This window comes from Passer domesticus, chromosome 3, assembly GCF_036417665.1.
Source record: "Passer domesticus isolate bPasDom1 chromosome 3, bPasDom1.hap1, whole genome shotgun sequence".
Classification (NCBI taxonomy): domain Eukaryota; kingdom Metazoa; phylum Chordata; class Aves; order Passeriformes; family Passeridae; genus Passer; species Passer domesticus.
Window position 1 is genome coordinate 44,604,497 of NC_087476.1, and position 19,690 is coordinate 44,624,186.

Genomic DNA, 19,690 nt, shown 5'->3' on the forward strand with positions numbered 1-19,690 from the left:
TCAGGGGTTCTAGAGTACAGCAAGCAAAATATGCAGGCACACAAAACAGAAGAGAAAAATGAGCAGCGATCCCATGAGGTCCATAAGAGTTTTCAGCATTACACACGGATTTTCCACAGAAGGCCATCAAACTACAGCCCACAAGGACACTGATCTTAACAGGAATTCAAGTCAGGCACCAAATTACCTTTGAAGACCTGGACTTTAATTACTGCTGTTACAGAAAATGGTGTGAAACCTGCTGATGAGTGGGTAATGCCTACCAGGAGTTCTGCAAGCTCTCAGCACAGTCTGCCTCTGCTCTGAGGAACACTTCACACCAGACTGGAGGGAAAGGAGAAAGAATGAAGCACAAGCTGAACAATGTCAGCCTGCACTGCTGAGTAAGAACAGACCCACTGAATGTAAACACATTGAAATCCTAATTAAAGTCACAGACCCCCATCAGCTGCCTAGCAAAATCCACCAAATCCCCAGTGGAATGGATCACACATTTTGGGATCAAAGCTGACGTCTCAGTAAGGTCACAGGAGTACGTGTGGCTGCTTTGCCTCTCATCCTGTTCCTCCACCATGCTGGCAATGTGCTTTTGCTTACAGTAAAACTGTGTCAGAGGCCTCAGGTCAGTGCCAGATGAACAGGGCTAAATTACTGTGGAGTTTGTGTTCTGAAAATAGCTGTGTGTTCTTTTGATATTTTAATTTCAGTAAAAACACAAATTAGCGGGGAAGAAAATATCCCGTCTGTCATCCCAGTCGTGCTTCAGGTTGGCTCATTTACTGATGGCACTTTGCAAGAGGACACACCTTACAGAAGCCTGAGAATTTTGGAATGGACGCTAATTCCACTAAGAAAAAATTGCTGTGTTGCATGCAATTTTGTAGTTTCCTGAAAGAGAAAAGACAACAAAATCAGAGTAGTGACAACAGCCTTAAAAAAATAAGTTGAAGATATTGTTGGACACATGAAAAGATACAAAATGCCAGCAAGTTTTAGAAAACATATTTTAAAAATGTAGATAGCAGATACATGACAGCAAATGCAATTGTCATGTCTCAGAATAATGATGCCTTCTTCTTTGTAGCTCTGCCAAAGAACTTTTCTTCCTCATTGTTCAAAAACTTCTCATACTTAAGCACTAAAACACTGAAACTGCCATGTTTGAGCAAAGACTCCATCAAGTCTATATTCTATATCATGTTTTGTGATTCAGTAGAGCCCATTTTCATTCTACAAACATGCTTCAGACTGTCTTCACAACCGAACAGCTACCAGATAATCTGCTTTCAGAAAAAATTCTTCCTGCTTCCTAAAACAAGGCAGGTTCTCACAGCATGCTTTTAATATTTTTAATATTAATTTTAATATTTTTAATTTTTTTTAATTATTGCTATTATGGTTTTAATTGCTGTCATGAGCTGTATGTGCTCAGTTTTGAATCCTACTGGTCCAAGCAATCACACACTATGTATTTGTTATTGTACTCAGGTGTATATATCCCCCTGAACTCAATGTTCAGTCTTACACCCCAAAAACCATCTGCATTTTACACAACTCAGTAAATATATCGTTTTTGTCACATGAAGTTTACATATTTCAGCATAATGAACACAGACTTTAAGTCCAGCTTGTGCACACTAAGCAGTCTGACAAAAGTCCACGCCGTGCTTTCAGTGAGAGCGGTTGAAAAGCGGGAAACAGAACAATTGCTTTACAGAGGCGTTGCTTCCTTTAATAATTTGTGCCACATAAAGAATACTTTTCACGCTAGGTCATTCAGGGGAGATTTTGGTGGAATGTGATCATTCAGTTTATGCAGCAAAACCAAGCTACCACGATTTAATTCTGCTGTGTGCTCAAATTTTATATTGTACACCCATCAGTTGTTAAAGCATAGCTCCTGCTAAGCTGAAAGCATGAAAGAGAGAGTCTCGTTTCACTTCTGAAAAGCCTGAAGATGTTTTATTCATGTATTTGTAGCACATACATTGCAGGGAGTATTGCTGGATTCAAGAGAGAATTGAACGACCCTTCACAGATGAGATTCTGCTAGTTTAGGATTTTGATTGGGCAGTAAAGAATCTATCAGGTTTTTTCTTCAGCTCCAGGTCATTCATTCTGGACATTTTGATGAAGTCTAAACCAGAACAATTATGCATTCATGAGCAGGATGCTGAGGGTTTCACTTGGAAAACTGAAGGCTGATAACCAAAGTAAGGATCAAGTATCTTTCCTGAGGCTACTGCATAATGATGAAAAGACCACATCTCACAGCACGTATTGCAGAAAGCCTAGTGCTGCTCTTCAAGCTGCTGTAGATAAACTGATGGATTTAAAATAACCAGCCCCTTCATCTGTCGGGGCTCAGTAGACCTCTACAGTGCATCAAACATAATGTGTGTTCTAGAATGAAGAGCTTTGTGCTGCTACGAGGCAGAGCTGACAGCTCCTGTTTCAAAGTTATCTTTAATGCAAAAACAAGAAACGTTCCCAACTGTATCCATTACAATAAAGATGCTGGGTGATAAAGTCTGCTACCTAAATCATTTCAGTCATGTATGGGAAATCAAATCTCTATAAGCCTGAATGCACACAAAATGCAAATCACTCTGAACTGCCTCTAATACAAGCACATTCACATCCATCCTCAATTTCAGATACAAGGTGTTATTGTGAGCTCACTGCAGAGCCTGGTGTAACCTGAGTCCAGGGAAATGCTGACTTGGAAAGATGTGTGACAAAGAGCCCAGCCCTGCAAGTGTTTGTTCCCATGAGCCCTTCCAGAGGCAAACAGGCTGCATAAGAACGACTCTGGGGAGAAATTACTCCATATTAAACAATGTACTAATAACGTTAGAGAGCGGGCTGCAGTCTCCAGCTAGCTCTAGAGTATTTGCATTGTACAGGCAAACCCTAATTTGGTGGATTTGGCTAAGAGTTGGGAATGGTTTGTCAAAATAATCCTGAGTTTATTTATTGAGACACTAACAATGGTCCCTCCCCACGTGGACAGAGGGGGACTACCCTTGGTACAACACAGCATTGCCTGTACGCTGCTCTTGTGTGGGGACAGGCTCAGGGGACAGGGCTGTGTCTTGCTGAAAACAAGGAGGCCACTAGCAGTGGTGTTGGATCTGGCCCAAAATACTTCACCTTGTAGAGATTTTTGCTGAATGGAAGTTGTTCATTCAAAGTCCCTGTGGATTTCTAAACTAGCTGAAAACTGCAATTTGGAAAAATTTAAGGGCTATTCAGAGTATGATGTTGAGAAGGAAGGAACAGTAAGCTGCACACAAACTGTAAGTGCTCATTTTAGGCATTCCCATTCAAATAATAACACTATATTTCATTCAGGACTTACGTGGCTAGAGTGTGTTTACAGCAAAAGCAGCGCCATGCATCAGACAGAGCAGTATTGTTTCAGAGTCACTGCCATATACACTACCCAGACACGCTTCAGCTGGACAGATCTCTGAAAGTGAGAGCCATAGGTAAGAGCTGGCTCTAGTTATTGTAGGTGTCATTTCAAAAAATGAAATAGTTGTGAAGTGCGTGGGCTCCGTTGTGCTCCCTCCCCTCCCGCCCTCCCCGCTTTGTTAAACACATCCATCACATCCTCTTTCCCTGGGTGGATTTCTTCATCACTGATTCCATTGTCCTGTGATGGAATGGAACAGAACAAAGGCTACCAGATCATTTTTCTAAATCACTCATCTGGTCTGGTGAAAACTCTGAAACTCAAGAGAATTTAAATAGTTTAAATGCTATTAAAGAGCAATGTGGCTCTATTTTTCAAATAAATTTTTTTTAAATTAAAATTTTGAAAAAAGCATAGTACCAATTCAGCCAAGCATCCCATTATGTCTGATTATTTAGCAAAAACTTCCAACACATTCCCTTACTTCTTTTGTTGTACTGGCATAGCATAGAATTAAAACTCCTTGTTGCAGCCTTTTTTCTCATCTGCCTGTCTTTGGAAAGAGGTTATTTTTAGTTTAATGTTTTTAAAAAAAGATACTCAGCCAGGTTGTTTGGTTTATCTTCCTGCTTTCTCCTGGAGCATTTGGAGAAAAGCTAAACAAAAGAACAATGTGCTTTGATACTCCCTGCACGTTCCAAGACTTAGCTAAACAGCCAGCTTTGATAAACTTATCCTGCTCCTTGGTTTGCTCAGCCTACTGGAAAAGCAAAGGAGCAGGAGCAAAGGGCTGCCACGCCACATTCCCTCTGCAGCCTTGGGAGGCCTCTCCAGGGGCCTCTTTCCCACTGACAAATGCAGCCTAAGCATGCCTAAGTGCTTAGGCACTTGTGAAAGTGTTGCTCCACATGTAGGGAGTGAACACAACCACAGAGAACAACCTTGGGCCTTTCAGGAGTATTAGAAAGGAACATACCTGGAAAACAACACAGACACACTTCTGGAATGCCAGGAACTGCAACTATTTGTTACTGAATGCTCATCGGGTTAATTTTTGCTTTAAAGCAATTTTTGCATAAATTCCTACCTCTTCCAGTCTCTGTCCTTCATCAAGCATGGTTCAACTTGTATTATTGGGATATACCTACTCTATTAATGTAGTCTGTGGGAGGCAGAAACCTTAAGCAGTTAATTCACATTGCTTGATAACCAGTAGCTGAGAAACAGCTTTAGCCATGATAAGGAAAACTGCTCATTGCCACCAAAAGAAATAAAGAAAACTCTCTCTAATCACTGTTTGTCTAACATGAACACACAGTCATGCTTTGAAAGGGAAGAGTCTGTAATAAGCATGGAAAACTTACTGTAGTTAATAGAGATGCTAACCAAATCTCACTCCCTGGTTTCAAAGCTAAATCCAGACTCCCAGCAGCACAAAACCTTCCAGAGAAATAAAACTAATTACACTTCAGCATTTCTAGACCTTGAGGTTTTTAATCACATACACCATCTTGCTTAACAGTTCATTCACTTAACACAGGCAAGGTACAAGTTTTTGTGGAAGTGTCTGGAAGTGCACCTAGAATGCATTGCCTGCCCACTGTTTTATTTACAGGTTTTTTCAATGAAAATCAGTAGCTAATAAATCAAAGCATTATTACACAAACACAAAATACAATCATTAACACTTTACTGGATACAAATGATAAGCATAAGGAAATGTCCATGTACACTCACTGACATGAATTTGTGTTAGCTTGCTACTAATATATGATACTGTGAATTGGTGGTAATGTAACTGAAAGACAGATGTGTATTAAAAAAAATTAGAGAGCCACTCATGTTTGACATGATCTTATACTGAGATAAATATCTACAGACAGTGGTATGATCATGTACATTCACATGTGATCATATCAACATAGTTAATTTTTTTCTGACAAGGTATCATCATCAAGGTAGTTAAACCTCCTCAACAAAGCTTGCTAAGATCAAGTACCAGATAGTATTTTCTAAAGTGTTGGATGATACAGAAACAATCTGTGCAAGTGTAGCAATTTTGATTCAGAAAAAAATTTTAAAAAGTAGTATTTACAAAGGTAATTTTTAAATTCAGTGATTAAATCAAGACTCCAGTCTTCATATTCCAAACACCTGTTCATTTAATTTCTTTTTTTTTTTTGGCGGTTTGCTCTCCTCTCCCCATTCCTTCTCCCCACCACAAATATTAGCCCAGGTTTAAAGTAGACTATCACAATTAAAACTCTTCAAAAAACAGTAAGTTATTCACCTTGTGCCAAAAAGAAAAAAAAAAGAAAAAAAGAAAAAAAAAAGCAACACTATAACATTACTCATAAGATTTCATAAATCCTTCATAATTGACGAAAGTTCCAGGAGCAAAAAGCTTATACAACTTGGGAGGAGAAATAAAGGAAATAGGAGACATACATCCATTGACTTTTTTGTTTGTTCTTTCTGAATTTCATTTACAAAAAGCTCCTGGTACTTTTTCTAATGTTTCCACGCCTCCTTTCTCTGGCACATATGGTTTAATATACAAACAATTTAAATAAAATGTCAAATTCAAATTCCCACCATAAATAATTCCACTCTTATGAAAACTGGTGGGGTTTTAGCTATTTCAAAACTAGCCCTGCCTGGCTAAGCATTTCATTAGGAATCAGGGGTTAAATAAGAGTATTTTTGCAAAAAAATTTGTTATTCTATTTTAGCCTTGTTACAATTTAATACAAATGAAATCTAGAAGAAACCCTTTTCACTGATGTTGTTTCTTTTTCATACATCCTAATACCCATAAGTTATAACCATACAGGCTGTGCGAGAAAAAGAATTATTTGAGCTTTTCTGTGTTTTCTAGAGATTCTATGAGCCTGTTGATGTTTTTGAACTTAAACAAAAAATAAAAACTCTTAAAGTCCTTATTCTAAATGGTAGGCAAACTCTCTAGCCTTTTTTCTTCATGGAGTGTTATTATCCATCCTTATTATAAGATACTGTATTTCTTCTCAGCTTTAAATTTGGTTTGTCAGTACTGTCTCTTTTTGTTTCCATCTTGTTTTTTCAGATTCCAACTCATTTGGTGAAAGAGCTCATAATTTTATCTCCTTGCTGAAGCTGATCTTTTCACACTGGTCAGCTTTGAAAGTCAGAATACTGAGTGTTTCTCTAGGTCAGACTGGTACTAATTTGAGTATGGAGTGGAACCAAGCTGGTTTGATGTGGAGTTTGGATTGATTTCTTCTCATGCTGGGTTGGAGATGTAGCCATCTCAGGCGGCTCAGGAAACGGGGTGGGGAGTGGTAGCCATTTCCATGCCAGAGTCTCTTAACAGCAAAAATACAGAAGAGAAACTGAGAGAATGAAAAAAAGGCTTGTGGTTGAGTGAAGAGAATTTCCATGTCCGTGAGTGGTGGTATTGTTCACTGAATTTGTGACAGCTGACAGAGAAGTGGAACTTGCTGAAGAATTGTTTGAAGGTGTTGGACTTGTTCCATTGGGACCACAGTAGATCTAGAATGTGGAAAGGAGGGGAAGTAACAAAAAGGGTTATATTGTCTCTTTTTAAAAGTCAGAATAGGTATTAGTAGCAGTGAACACTGTGTAGCCCCCCTCAGACACAGCAGCCAATGATACACACAAATGCTCACGCCTTTCATTGTGCACTTAAGGACAAAGACATTCTGAATTGCACGTGTGGGATTTGTTAAAGAAATACATCTAATATTTTCCTAAATGTATTTACATGACTGTTACTTTATGGAAATCCTTTAATCCTTCCCTAAATCAGAAGACACATAGGTTTCAAAAAACCTCAGAAAAAAAAATAAAAAAGCAAATGTAGAGCTATGTAAAGGCAGATCTTAGGATATGAAAGACTTTCAAACAACTGTGTGAATTGCAGTCTGCCTTTGCAGACTAAGCCACAAACAAAAATATGAGGAAACAACGGTCAAGAATGTATTGATACTGTTTCTGGGGCTGGTTTGCGGCTTCCTTTGAAGCAATGGTGGGGCTTAAAATGTGAGTGGATTTAATACTTCAGCCTCTCTTATCGTGCTGTGGTAGCACTGAACCGCAGAAGTTGGAACAATGAAACCATACTGATTGAATCACAACCTACTGGCATTCTAGAAGACACACACACAAAAAAAGTGCAGTGAAAAGAACATATATTAGCAAATTTTTAAAATGCTGACAGAAAGCAAAATAAAAATACCCTTTTCCCCTCATAACTCTGCATTATAGGGACAGAACAAAAACTTGCACTTTGTGCAACGTCAATATCAAGTTATTTCCTACATATGCACAGGAAAATTTTCAAAGATAACATAAAGTATTTTTATTCCTGTGAAAAAAAAAAGCGTGTGAAACACAAGGATTAAAAACAAGAGCAAGAATCACCTTATTGCATCCCCAAAAATGAGCATAATACAGAAAGCTTGGCTTCTACTCCATGGCAGAAAACTCTACCAGAGCATTCTGGTAAGCTCTTAGACTTAATACAAGTAAAACCATATTTTTTTAAAGAGGTTAGTTAGTTTAATAAGTAATTCTGTCCACAAAAGTGTCCTTATTTTCTCATGTTTTTAGTGCTGCTGAGAAAATAGATTAGCAGGGAAAAAGAAAAAAAATCAATCCCTCAATATTGAAGCAATGAAGTCTACGTTAAATTAATTAGAAAACTGCATAAGCACTTTCTTTCGGTATTTCCTACTAAAAAAAAAAGCATACAATAGAAAAACGTAAAAATGGTGTAAAGCTTCTGGTATTTAGCATTTTTGGCAATCGGCACCGTGCTGGAAGCAATTGAGGACTGCAGGATAAAAATCGCTGCGTTGAAGTTTCTGTTAAAACCGGTCTGAAAGTGATCAATAGTGAATTGCTGAGTTAATAACCTACAAGGCAAGTCCCAGCCTGCCCTGGAATTTTTTCAGTCTTCATACAAAGACTCCACCATCATTCCACTCTTGGTTATGTATATTTTAAGTTTTCTCGGTTTTAAACAAGAAAACCAGTTGCTCAATTTTTTCTTTTCTTTTGGTGGAAGAGAATGGGCTTATGTCCAAGTTCCCCAGCATCACAGTAGATGGGACCTCAGACGTTTTCTCAACGTGAATGTGATAAATGTGATAAATACCCAAACCCAAAGGGTCTGATCCTTCTCTCAATCACTGCCAAGGGCAAGACTCCACTGAGCACAAAGGAGAAGGGATAATGCCCTTTCTTGCAAACAAAGAGGAGAGGAGGAGGGAACACGATCCAGCAACGCCGTTGCTGTTCATTTTTCTGATCCTGTGCTATTCACCCTTTTGAAGAGGTGGTCTCTAGGAACAACACATCAACACGGAACCTGCGAGCCCCGCTCGGCTTGGCCGCTGTGGAGAAGCGTTTGGCTCCTGCATCCATTACCTTTGCGCCAAGGGCAAGGCTCGGCCAGCGCAGCAGCCAGAGGCTGGCGCCTCCGCTTCCAGAGCTTCCCTAGACCTCGCACTCCTGCCGGGAGCCGAGCCCAGGACCAGCCCCAAAGCCCCGCACCTTCGGGCGGGGGAAGGACCAGACCCGGGTCCCGCTGCACAACTCGTGCCTTCGCGGAGCTCTCTCGGCTTTGGAGGGACCGTTCTCCCTCCGATCAGCGGGGCATGATGAGCGCCCAGCTGCCGCTCACACCGCGGTTCCGCGGCTTTCCCTCGAGGATCCCACGGGGGAAAAAAAAAAAAAAAGGCGGCCAACTCCAACTTCATCCTTTTCGATTTGACCGGGGTAATCCACGGCACCGCCATCCCCGGGCTCCGGGCTCGCCCCGCCGCCCGCCGCGCCCATCCCCGCCCGGCGCTGCCCGGGCTCGCTCCCCTCGCCCGCCGCCGGCGCGGAGGAGCCGCCCGCCCCCCACGGCCGGGCTCCGGGACGGCGCACACGGCGGGAGCCCCTCTCGGGAGAAGCCCGTCCCTCCGCCGCTCGGGGCGGGAGGGTCTCGCCCGGGGCCGGCGGGGGAAAGCGCCGAGCCTCTGCGGGGCTCACCTGCGTGGGAAGGAGGAGGGCAAGGAGCAGCAGCCCCAGGCCGAGCCGCGCCGCCAGCGCCGTCCCCATGCCCATCTGATGCTGTCCCGCCGCGATGCTGGTGCTGCTCCTGCCGCGGTGGCTGCGGGCGAGAGGGATGCGCCGCTCCGCCGCGCCCGGCCCTTTTATAGCGGCGCGGCTGCCGTGACGCCCCGCCGCCGCCGCCCTCCTCCGCCCGCACCGCTGCTCCCGCCCCCCGGCCCGCAAGTCACTGCTGCCCCCTGCCCGGGCTCCGCTCCCCCTGCCCGGGCTCCGCTCCCCCTGCCCCGGCTGTCCGGGGCGCGCTCGGGTCCCGCCGGCCCCTCTCCGGCAGGACAAACCCGGAGCTCTGCTTGCCCCTCGGGCTCTTACAGGCGCTGGCCCCTCTCCAGTGCCGGCGTCGTGTTCTGGTGCGGAGGGATTGGCACGGGGCTGTGGCGCTTGAGCTGCGGTTACTCCAGAGAAACGCTTCTGTTTATAAAAACATAATCTTTTTCCATTAGAAAAAAAATTAAATCATGAAGGAAAGGGAAAAGCAGCTGTAAATATTTCTAAATGGCTGAAGCAGTGGAAAAAAAGCTGGGGAGTTAAGATCCCATCTTGTTTGGAGCTGCCCCACTATCAGTGCTTAGGCTTCAGACCACAGGTTGCAATTTCAAGCACTCTTTGGATCTAAATATTTTATTATTACCATTATTCTTTAAAGAAACCTATGTAACAAGTGGGACACAAAGTTCTTCCAGCTGTAACCTCTGTGTAGGTGAGGTCCTACCTTCTGGCACAGTAAATTCTGTACTTCTATTGCATCTCCCCCCTTGGCTGACTGAAGATTGTTTTGGTGAGGCTCTGACACAACCTTTCAGATGTCTCAGTACTTGGACAACTGAACAAAAATTGTCTGTATCCACTTTATAAACTACAAAGAAGAGACTGATTCCATTGTCACAAAGCAGTTGTTTCTATTTAAAAGAAAAGCAAGATTTTCTGTTGGCTCAGACAAATCAGCAGGTTTCAAAATTGGATAGATTTGTGTTTATCTTGGAACAAAGTGTGAGAAGATACCCAAGTCCAGCACTACATAACTCCATAACTCACTGGCCATCTTCAAGGGCTGGATTGCTTTTGAAGAGCTTCCAAGGGCATTGCTAGAACTCAGTCCAAAAGCACAGGAAATGTGGAGAGATGCACTATACAACCAGGTGTTGGGATTTCTGTTGGACAATAATATTTCATTCCAAACTAAGTCTTTCATTAATTCCTTCAGAATGCCCAACAAAGCTGTAGAAATTTTATTTTTCCAGAAATAAAGGCATTTTGTACCACCCAAGGTATCAATCCTTATTCTATGCCAGGACAAAAGAGCTTTTGAGAGCTATGCTAAGTCTGAAGCACCTCTGAAGCAACATTTCCTTCATTCTGATCACAGCCATAGTCCAGCCCTTAACTATAAGAGGCATAGTCTGTCAATAGAGTAACTATGGGAACAGTCAACAACTGATGGTCGTGTGTCTCTGCATATTCACTGGTTGTCTGCTGAAGGCTGGATGCCAGAAGATGGGTTTTCATTATTATCGAGATATAAGGAGAGAAAAAAGAGAACTGTGGTGGACTCAAAATGACAGAGTGACAAAGCTGAAAACATTTCTATCACTACTCTGCCTTGCCAACAGTTAGTTTTGGTTGTCATAGTTAAATGACTCACAAATGGGGGGGAAAGTCACCTTTTCATTCAGTAGATAAGCCTAACACTACAGAAAAGTGAAATTCCCTGTGAGAGAAGTCATGTGAATCACAGCAATAAAGTCAGGGCTCACATGATTCTGATATCAGATTCCCTGGAGGAGATGAAAAATGAAGGCTATCCAGTTAGGGCTCTACAACAGCCAAAGCAAAGAACATTCTAGTGTAAGTCTGACAGAGATGGTTGCCATTATTATCTCTCCCATCTTGTTTGGGAGCAAAGGAAGTGATACAGCTGTTGCATGATCCCATAGGGATCATAACTGGCTGTTCCAGCTTGAAGCAGCAGCTGAGACACTTAAATGTCAACGCCAGGACAGATGAGAATGGGAGAATAACAGTCAGATGGTCTTTCCCATTCTCCCTACCTGGGCATCTTGCCTGAGGTCTTTAACTGTAAAAAAAGAGGATGATGCACACTTCTTGTAAGGTGACATGGACCAATACAGCATGGTACAACTAACAATCATTATTATTATTATTATTATTATTATTATTATTATTATTCAGTGTATTGCACTTCTGGTGTTTTAACAAGGTTCAATGAAAATGAGGGTACCTTTCTTTTTTGCTAAAAATATTGTGAAGTCTGTTTCTCTATTTAAAAATAAATAAAAATACCGAGGTTTAAAATGTTTGGCAGAAATTATAAATTACAGAAATAGTAAAACTCTGTAAAGTTTATGTTTGGAGGCCAAAATTACCTTTTGAAGTATTCCTGAAATACTAATATAAATAAGGAAATGTACTGTCAGCAAGGGAGAAATGCTAAAAATATTTTAAGACCAAGGTTTTCATTGAAACTTTTGTCATTGGAAATTATAATGCCTAACACTCCATTAGATTTATGCAACCAACTTTCCCCATTCAGGAAAGCTGCAATATTGATTCCCCCTGAACACATAAATCATCTGCATTCGTAATTCCAATTTTTTTTTTTTTACAACTGAAGTCTGTAATGAATTCTGCAAAAGATATATCTGAACAAGAGTCCAGATCCATTATATGGATTTTTTGACAAGGCAAGGAATGCTGTGAGCTGAGAACCGTACAAAGTGAAGTACTGCTATCTGGTGGCCAAAAGGAACTTCAGATATTTTTCTTTCAGAAAAGACAATGTGCTCCCTCAGTCAAACACCCTTTGATAGCAGTGTCTCTTAGAGTTCTCATCATGCTGAGACACAGTGTTAAATATTGTTGAATTCTCATTGTTCTGTTTCCTTTAGTTTTTATCCATAGCTCAGCACCTCTCCCACTTAAATACACAGGATTTGATTAGAAAGGTTAGCAAAGAGAAGGGAGAAAATGACCCTGATCTTTTGAGTTAAATGTAAGTTCATATGTATATTCTGCCTGTGACTTTTAGGTTGATTGAACTTCACAATAGGCATAGCTCTCCTCATAGTTAGCAGAAGCAAAACTTGTGCTGCTCTGCATAATGTGTTGGAAAACAAGATCAGCTAAATTGACTGGCACAAAACCCCAACAGCTGCCTATAAAAGGAGGCAGAGAAGTCTACAAGACACATAAATAATTTATTCAAATACATTACATTTAAATTAAAAGTTCTAGCAAAATAAGTGGAGACAGATCATTAAGTGGAATTAATGAGAAATAATTTTGAGTTAATCATTAATTTACTCTTACCTTTTAGATGCTAATCTTGATCCATCTAAAATATTTTAGGAGCATCAATTACCAGTGAGAATCACTGGATCCTGTGCTCCCCCAGCCAGCTCGTCACTCTCCTTGATTGTGCATAGACTAGAACTTACTACTTATATATTAGAAATTACTGCACCTTGTGGGTCCTCTCAGTATCTTCATCCATTTCAAGCTCAGGCTACTGCAGCTCCCAGTGCTCACCTGACTCATATTATGAGTTATTTTAGTTAATACCCACCTGTGAACTTGTGTATTTACGTACTAGAACCTGATGTTTTTTCAAAAGACAGATTTGGAGAAATCCATTTCTGAAGTGTTCATCAACTAGCCCACATATGCTGATCTAAACTTACATAACCTGGTGATATGTTTCCTTGATAGCAATTTTAACATATGGTTATGCCTTGAGAAACTCACAGGTCAATATTTCCTAATATTTCCTATATTTCCTAGTATTTCATTAGTTAGGGTGGTCCTTCTCTTGCTGCTTGTTTAGTGGAAAGGACCTGTGTTGCAGCAGCTCCAGCCATAAAATCAAAATTTGCCAGATATTTTGAAGCACCCTTCCTTACAGTTGCATCTTCACTACCATTGCAGAACAAGACTGAAATACTGATGAGACTGAAACAGGTTGAAACTGATTTTAGATAACTGGACAAAGCTGTTTGGCATGTGTCTTGGATAAGAACTTGGAATATATATTGAGGATTTCATTTCCTCTTCCAGTTCATATTAAATTTTTATTGGTAAAGCTTTTAATGGAAGACATAATTTATGGTAACATAAATCTCCATTTATTGGTAATAAATGTTGATTAGATTCCACTACAGGTCTTCAGACATGGGTCTTGCTGCCACGATGCAGAGCCAGGGTTCCAGCAGTGACACTGCTTCCCTTCTGTGTTGATCTGAGACAAAGGTGTTGGACTGGTTAGTTAGAGGTATATTTGTGAAGTAAGCAAAACCATGATTTCCAGAGCTGGAATTATAAGCCTGGAAGTTTAAGCAGAAGGGAAATTGTGATTCCAAAAACAGTCTCAAGAAGAAACGTGTAAGGGTTGCTGCTTTAATGTCCATGGATATTCTGACTTCAAGGGATGGTGTCAGCCTACACAATTAGGTGTGGCTTCAGATCTGCTTGAAAGCACACCTTTCTCCCTAAGTCAAACAAACTCTTGGGTGACATCAATACAAACAAATTAAATGGTAGCAGAGCCTGTTCTTTGGCCTTCAGGACAACTGACACGTCTAACCCTGCCCACACTATTAAACTCTCCAGCCTCCAGGAGATGGAGGCTAAGTCTGCATATTGGTATGTAGCTGTCCCTGGCCTGAGCCAAGCCCTGAACTTTTCCATGGTCAGGAATTGTTTGGGATCATGCAACTTGGAATAGGACAAAAGCAAGACTGAGCTTTCCTTCACTCGTGAGGCAAAATGTCAGATAACAGCTCTATGGACATGAAGAAGTAAAAAATTACCAAAGGTCATCCATTCCATCTTCTGATTTGAGAAAAGTTTAAACATTACACTCAGAAAAAAAAAAAAAAAATCAGTGAAGGGTATTCCCCGCCCATAGGCCTTCTGTTTGTTTGCCAAACTGTCTTTGCATAATATTTCTCTTAAGTCTTCTTTGCTGCAAGTTTGCATTGCATTGCAACAATTTATTGCATTGCATAGTAAAGTGCACAGACAATAATGATGACCAGATCTGTAACAAAGTGTTTACTGGTTGAAAACCTATCAGACACTTTGCACTGAGAGAAGGAAGGGTTGCATGACAGCAGCCATCTACATCTAAGCGAGTCTCCCTGGAAACCCTTGAAGGATGATGAAAGGAAACAAGTGCTTCTATGACGTAATTAATCTCATTTCAACACAGACATCTGAAATGCATTAATCACTTCCTGGAGATGCTGACATCTCTTCACAGACTCCTAAAAGAGTATAGATGATTCACTCTGACATTTGCCACCATATTTTCCTGTAGTTTGAGGAACAGATTCAATTCCTTCAAGCTTTCTTCACAGGATTTTTGTGCTTTTTTTTGTCACTTTCCTTTGTACTCTCTCAAATCTGTCTTAATTAGATAATCTTTTCCAACGTAGCACACTCTACTCAAGATAAGACTTCAGCATGCAACAACTCCATTGATGCAGCTTAGAAAGAACAATTTTTCCCAACTGTTTTATTTTGTTTGTGGTTTGATGCCATTTTGAGATTATCTCACTCCAGTTCTTGAGCAATAGTGCAATGTTAGTACTTTTCCCATCTCTCTGAATTTTCCTTCTATGATAAGACTTATTAGTAATTGCAATTATTGCAGCCAAATTCTTCTTAGCATTATCTTGAGCACTAGCTGTGATTTCTTTCACTGGATTTGATATTCCACATTACCACTTTTATCTGGAGATAAAAAGTTAGTTACCCTCATACTATACTGCTACTTTCCCAACAAATGAAAATATATACACTGGAAATCTCCGCATCCTTATTAGTCATTTTAATCATCATCATTAGTTTATGGCTGCTGGGATTTCTTCTATCCCTGACACTTTACAAGACAAATGTTTTCAGCCCTGCATAAGAATAATTTTTTTTCTGATAGCAGTGGAAGTGTTTATCATCTTCTGAGAAATGTTGAACATCTGTACCCTGCAATTTGGATCTTGTATTCTGCTTCCATTTTTTTGTTTGCTATTGTTTCCTTGGTTTTGTGGTTTGCTTTTTTGTCGTCGTTGTTTATTTTCTGCCTTCTCTTTGCCAGTTAACAGGGAAGATTTTTACCCACAGTTGTCAAGAAGATAATCTGTATGAAAAGAGAGCTGTCTCATGGAGTACCTAGGTTCAGAATTAATTACTAGCCATGACTGCTGCATAGCATCCTGAAGGGGCTATTCTTTTGTAATCTTTTCTGGGTAATTTCTAGTTTGAGTAGAGGACAGGCAGAGATAACAAAGTAATGAGAATGAACCATGGAGAAATCTGATAAACAGGAAGATCTAAAGTTGGATGGGAAGACACAATATTATAAACCAAAATAAGAACAAATAAGATTAAAACATCTGTAAAGTAGATCAGCTCTTCTTCCCAATTCATAATAAAAAAGGGACCAGTCTAGGATTTGAAAAGAGGAACTGCTGAAAGGAAACATGTATCATGTATCACTAGAAGTGTTGAGACTTCATGTATCTTTTAAATGGTGAATACTTTATCACATGGTATCATTATGCAAGGTGCAGAGAAGGAGTGGTCACACAGTGATGAGAACACGCAGAGCTGAAACAGCTAGTTTTGCAAGGACATGCTTCCCTGGGAGATAAAGCATCCCAGATCTTCCTTCCATGTGATTTACACATCTTTTACACCTCTAGAGCTGGACATTGTGAAAGGGTGGGACAGCCTTGACACCAAGCAATATTATTCTGAAATTCTATCCCTCCTTACTGTACCTTTATTGATATTATTTCTTTATGTGTGTGTGTGTGTGTGTGTGTGTGTGTGTGTGTGTGTGTGTCTCTCAAAGGTGCATTGAAACAGATACATTTTTCTGTTTAGAGATGCTAGTCAAGAAAACTTTGTCCCTGAGTCACACTGGAAGCTGAAGTACTTTGCTCAGCCTTTTTTTCTCCTTTTAAAAGCAAACCTGACACAAAATATTGTTGGTTTGGTTTTGTTTGGGGCTTTTAGTTTGCTTGTTTTAAGGAAACTTTAATTATACACAGATGGAGGGACAATTGAAATTTCCCCACTGGAAATTAATAGTGCTAAACTTCCATGTGTATATCTTGAATTTGTTGCTATCAATTAGAAAAGAGAACATTGATTTCTGGTAACTAAAGACATTAATCTGAGGAGAATACAGAGGAAACACAGAAGTAAACAAATAATTCAAAGTACTTAACATTTGCTTATGGACTATGTTGTTTTATGGCTAATAAATAAGGTTCAAATAATGAATGCTTAATTGATTGGTTTTGGTTTTTATTGCATTTGCCACCCACTGTTAGTGTAGCTAGATAAATCCTAGAGCAGCAACCAACACCAGCAGGACCTGAACACGTTCACTATAGAATGAATGAAAGTCTCAAATCCTGTCTTGGGAATCAGCACAATAACTTTTCCTACAAAAAATTACTGTGTTTTAGACAATTAGCAAATAACAAAGTGAGGATGAAACAACAAAACAAATCTTGTCGCAAAGCTCTCACCAAACTGGTAAATTAAAGAATTAGCAGTGAAACTGCAGAGTTTTAATCTTGGTGTAGCTGGATTTGATACCAGACTGGCTGAAGGAAGTTACTCACTGTTTTCCTCCCACTTGCTTAACCACTGATGTAACACCAGTTTTCACTGGCAAGGCAGCAATGTGTTTCTGGTTTAGGTGGTTCACCATGCTCTGAGATGGAGTGGCCTCACAGCACTTCTTCAGTGCTAGCAGAGCAATCTGCACTATCCACCTCCATCTTCCTTCTTATTATGGCTCAATGTGGCCTCCTACTTTAAAAGATAATAAGAATACAAAAGCCAAATTGGTCAGGTAGTGAAAAGGATGGGGGGAAAAGAGAAATGCTGCATTAACAAGTGGTTGTATCTCCATCACTTAAAGAAATACAAAACAATACCTGAAAGTCATCCCCTTTCCCCTACTCCCCTAATTACCCATCTTTAATGTCTAAGATGGGTTTTCAAGGAATAAGTAAACTGCAAGTAAAGGTGCTTTGTGAAACCTTGCTCACTTCTGGAAAGGGATTCTCTGTGCAGGATACCAATGTGGCTGCAGGAATAAAGCGACAGAAGTTCATAATGCAGTTGTTACCACAAGAGATGAAATGACAACAAAAAGAGTTGGTAAGTAGAGAGAAACAGATGCTTCAGGGTACTGGGATAGGATCTGAATATATTAAAGGTATCCTAAAGAGAATAAACACAATGTTTTATGGTAAAAGCACAGTCGATTATATGGTGTGAGAAAGGGAAGTTTAGAGCAGCATGTCAACTGAAAAGGCAGCACTGGAAGAGCTGGAAAGGGAGATTCTGCTACATGAAAGGTTATTTTTCAGAGAGGGGCTTTAGAGAAAGAGATGATAGGATTATCTGGTCACAGATTGAATGCAAGTAACCAACTAGAGGAATTGTCTCTAGGCTGTGGAATAAGAAAAAAGAACATCTAAGTAGTTACAAATAGGTGTGACATTGGAAGAGGTGAATTAGCAGTCAGGAAGCTCATTATTCAAATGAATATGGACAAACTTAAAGGTGATGCTCGTATGGGAACACTCTGTTTGGCAAGGCAGCATAAATATGCATACAACACTGTCCAGTCACCTTCTCACCTTGAAATAGGCACTGTAACTTAAAAAGCGTGTGGTCTCAACAAGGCAATGCTGGAGCTAAACCTGCAGAGACAAGTAATCTGGTGAGATGTGCATTACAGAATGTCAGTCAGAGCTACTCACAGCACTCAAATGGCAGCATGGGGCTCTTTATTTTAAGATGCAATGAGTGTCAGCAGATCCAGCGCTGTCACTTGACTGACCTTGCAGGAAAACAAAGGTAACAAAAAACCCTAGGCTGTTGGGAGGGAATTCCCAGTTACAGATTCAAACATACAGGTCAAAAGCTACTGAGAATTTTTTCTCTGAGCTATCAAACCTAAAAGACTAATCTCCCTGTGAGTGAATGGCATAGAGAGTATAGTGAAATACACAAAATGAAAATCAAACAAGAGAGGAATTACCCTTCCTAGAGAGGAGATGACTCCACTGGAAAAAAAAAATCAATTCTATGAGAAAAGCCATGACAAGAACATATCTTGGTCAGACTAATTAAAAAAAAAAAATCTATCACCATGAATCTGTCAGAGATGAATGATAACTGTTTCTTACCGAAACTGAAACTTTTGACTGTATGTTGCTGAGGTTTTATATTAAAAAAAAAGTCATCCGAAAGCAGCTTAAAGAACATCCTGCTCAGAGTCTTGAGTGCTTGAGCAAAGCCTTTTGTGCAGGAAGCCTGAGCCCATGACTGCTTTGAGAGGAGCTTTTCACTGCCATCTAATGGTAGCCTGAGAACAGCTACACTGAGGTCTTTACCCCCTCGGAACATTTCGGTTGTAATTACAGTTCTATATACACAATGCAGGATTAATCATTCTTAACTTAATTTTTGCATTGTTTTTTGTTAAAAAGGCGCATACTGACCCAGGCTGGGAGTTCTCTTTCATGACCCTTCAACTCTGTGGCACGGAGGGAGTCTGACAAGAAGACCTGAGAGACATTGAAGTTCCTCTACAGTCCAGGGCTGAATGAATCCTGGGAGGGTGGAGGGGGGGAAAGCCCAAAAAACTTTGCTAAGCATCTGCTTTCATGACTGAGATGTAATAATAACATGATGTACTTTCCAACTAGTACAACTGGAACAGTTGCCCTCTTAGCTGGACTAGGAAATTAAGCAAGTGTGACAGAGGTGATGTGTCTGTTTGGGGTTGCGAAATGATGCGATAAATCAGATTCGTGATGCCTGTTCATGACAACCAAGTTGCATTTCCTCTGCATCTGATTAATTTCTGCTTCTGTGAGATGCAACTGTATCATCACATTTTAAAATGTAAAAGACGGGGTGACTTCAGACACACTCTTTACCTTGCTGTTCAATATGAAGGTGTAATATGGATGTGTAATTCCTGAACAACATAGAAAGGCACTAATACTTATATTTTGCTTTGCAAAGAGTAAGTTAACTTCACTCTCAGCAATGTTAGATCATTAGTTTAATCCTACATGAGACAAATCAAATTCCAAAAGATTTGAA

The 19,690-nt window shown here is 40.4% G+C and overlaps 1 protein-coding gene across 1 annotated transcript; it reads right to left on the reverse strand.

Moving 5' to 3' along the window:
• Positions 1 to 4,892: 4,892 nt before the first annotated feature.
• CD24 (CD24 molecule) lies at positions 4,893 to 9,617 on the reverse strand. Its single transcript, XM_064412840.1, has 2 exons — positions 9,458 to 9,617; positions 4,893 to 6,949 (listed from the first exon to the last, which is right to left on the reverse strand). Exons 1-2 carry the CDS (start codon positions 9,530 to 9,532, stop codon positions 6,764 to 6,766), a joined length of 261 nt encoding a protein of 86 aa, XP_064268910.1. The 5' UTR covers positions 9,533 to 9,617; the 3' UTR covers positions 4,893 to 6,763.
• Between the last annotated feature and the right edge of the window lie 10,073 nt (positions 9,618 to 19,690).

Bases quoted from the DNA above. Each gene is read 5' to 3' on its own strand.
- CD24 (XM_064412840.1), bottom strand. From the start codon at position 9,532: ATGGGCATGGGGACGGCGCTGGCGGCGCGGCTCGGCCTGGGGCTGCTG. The intron at 6,950-9,457 runs GTGAGCCCCGCA...TCCACATTCTAG, and splicing joins CCCTCCTCCTTCCCACGCAG to ATCTACTGTGGTCCCAATGG.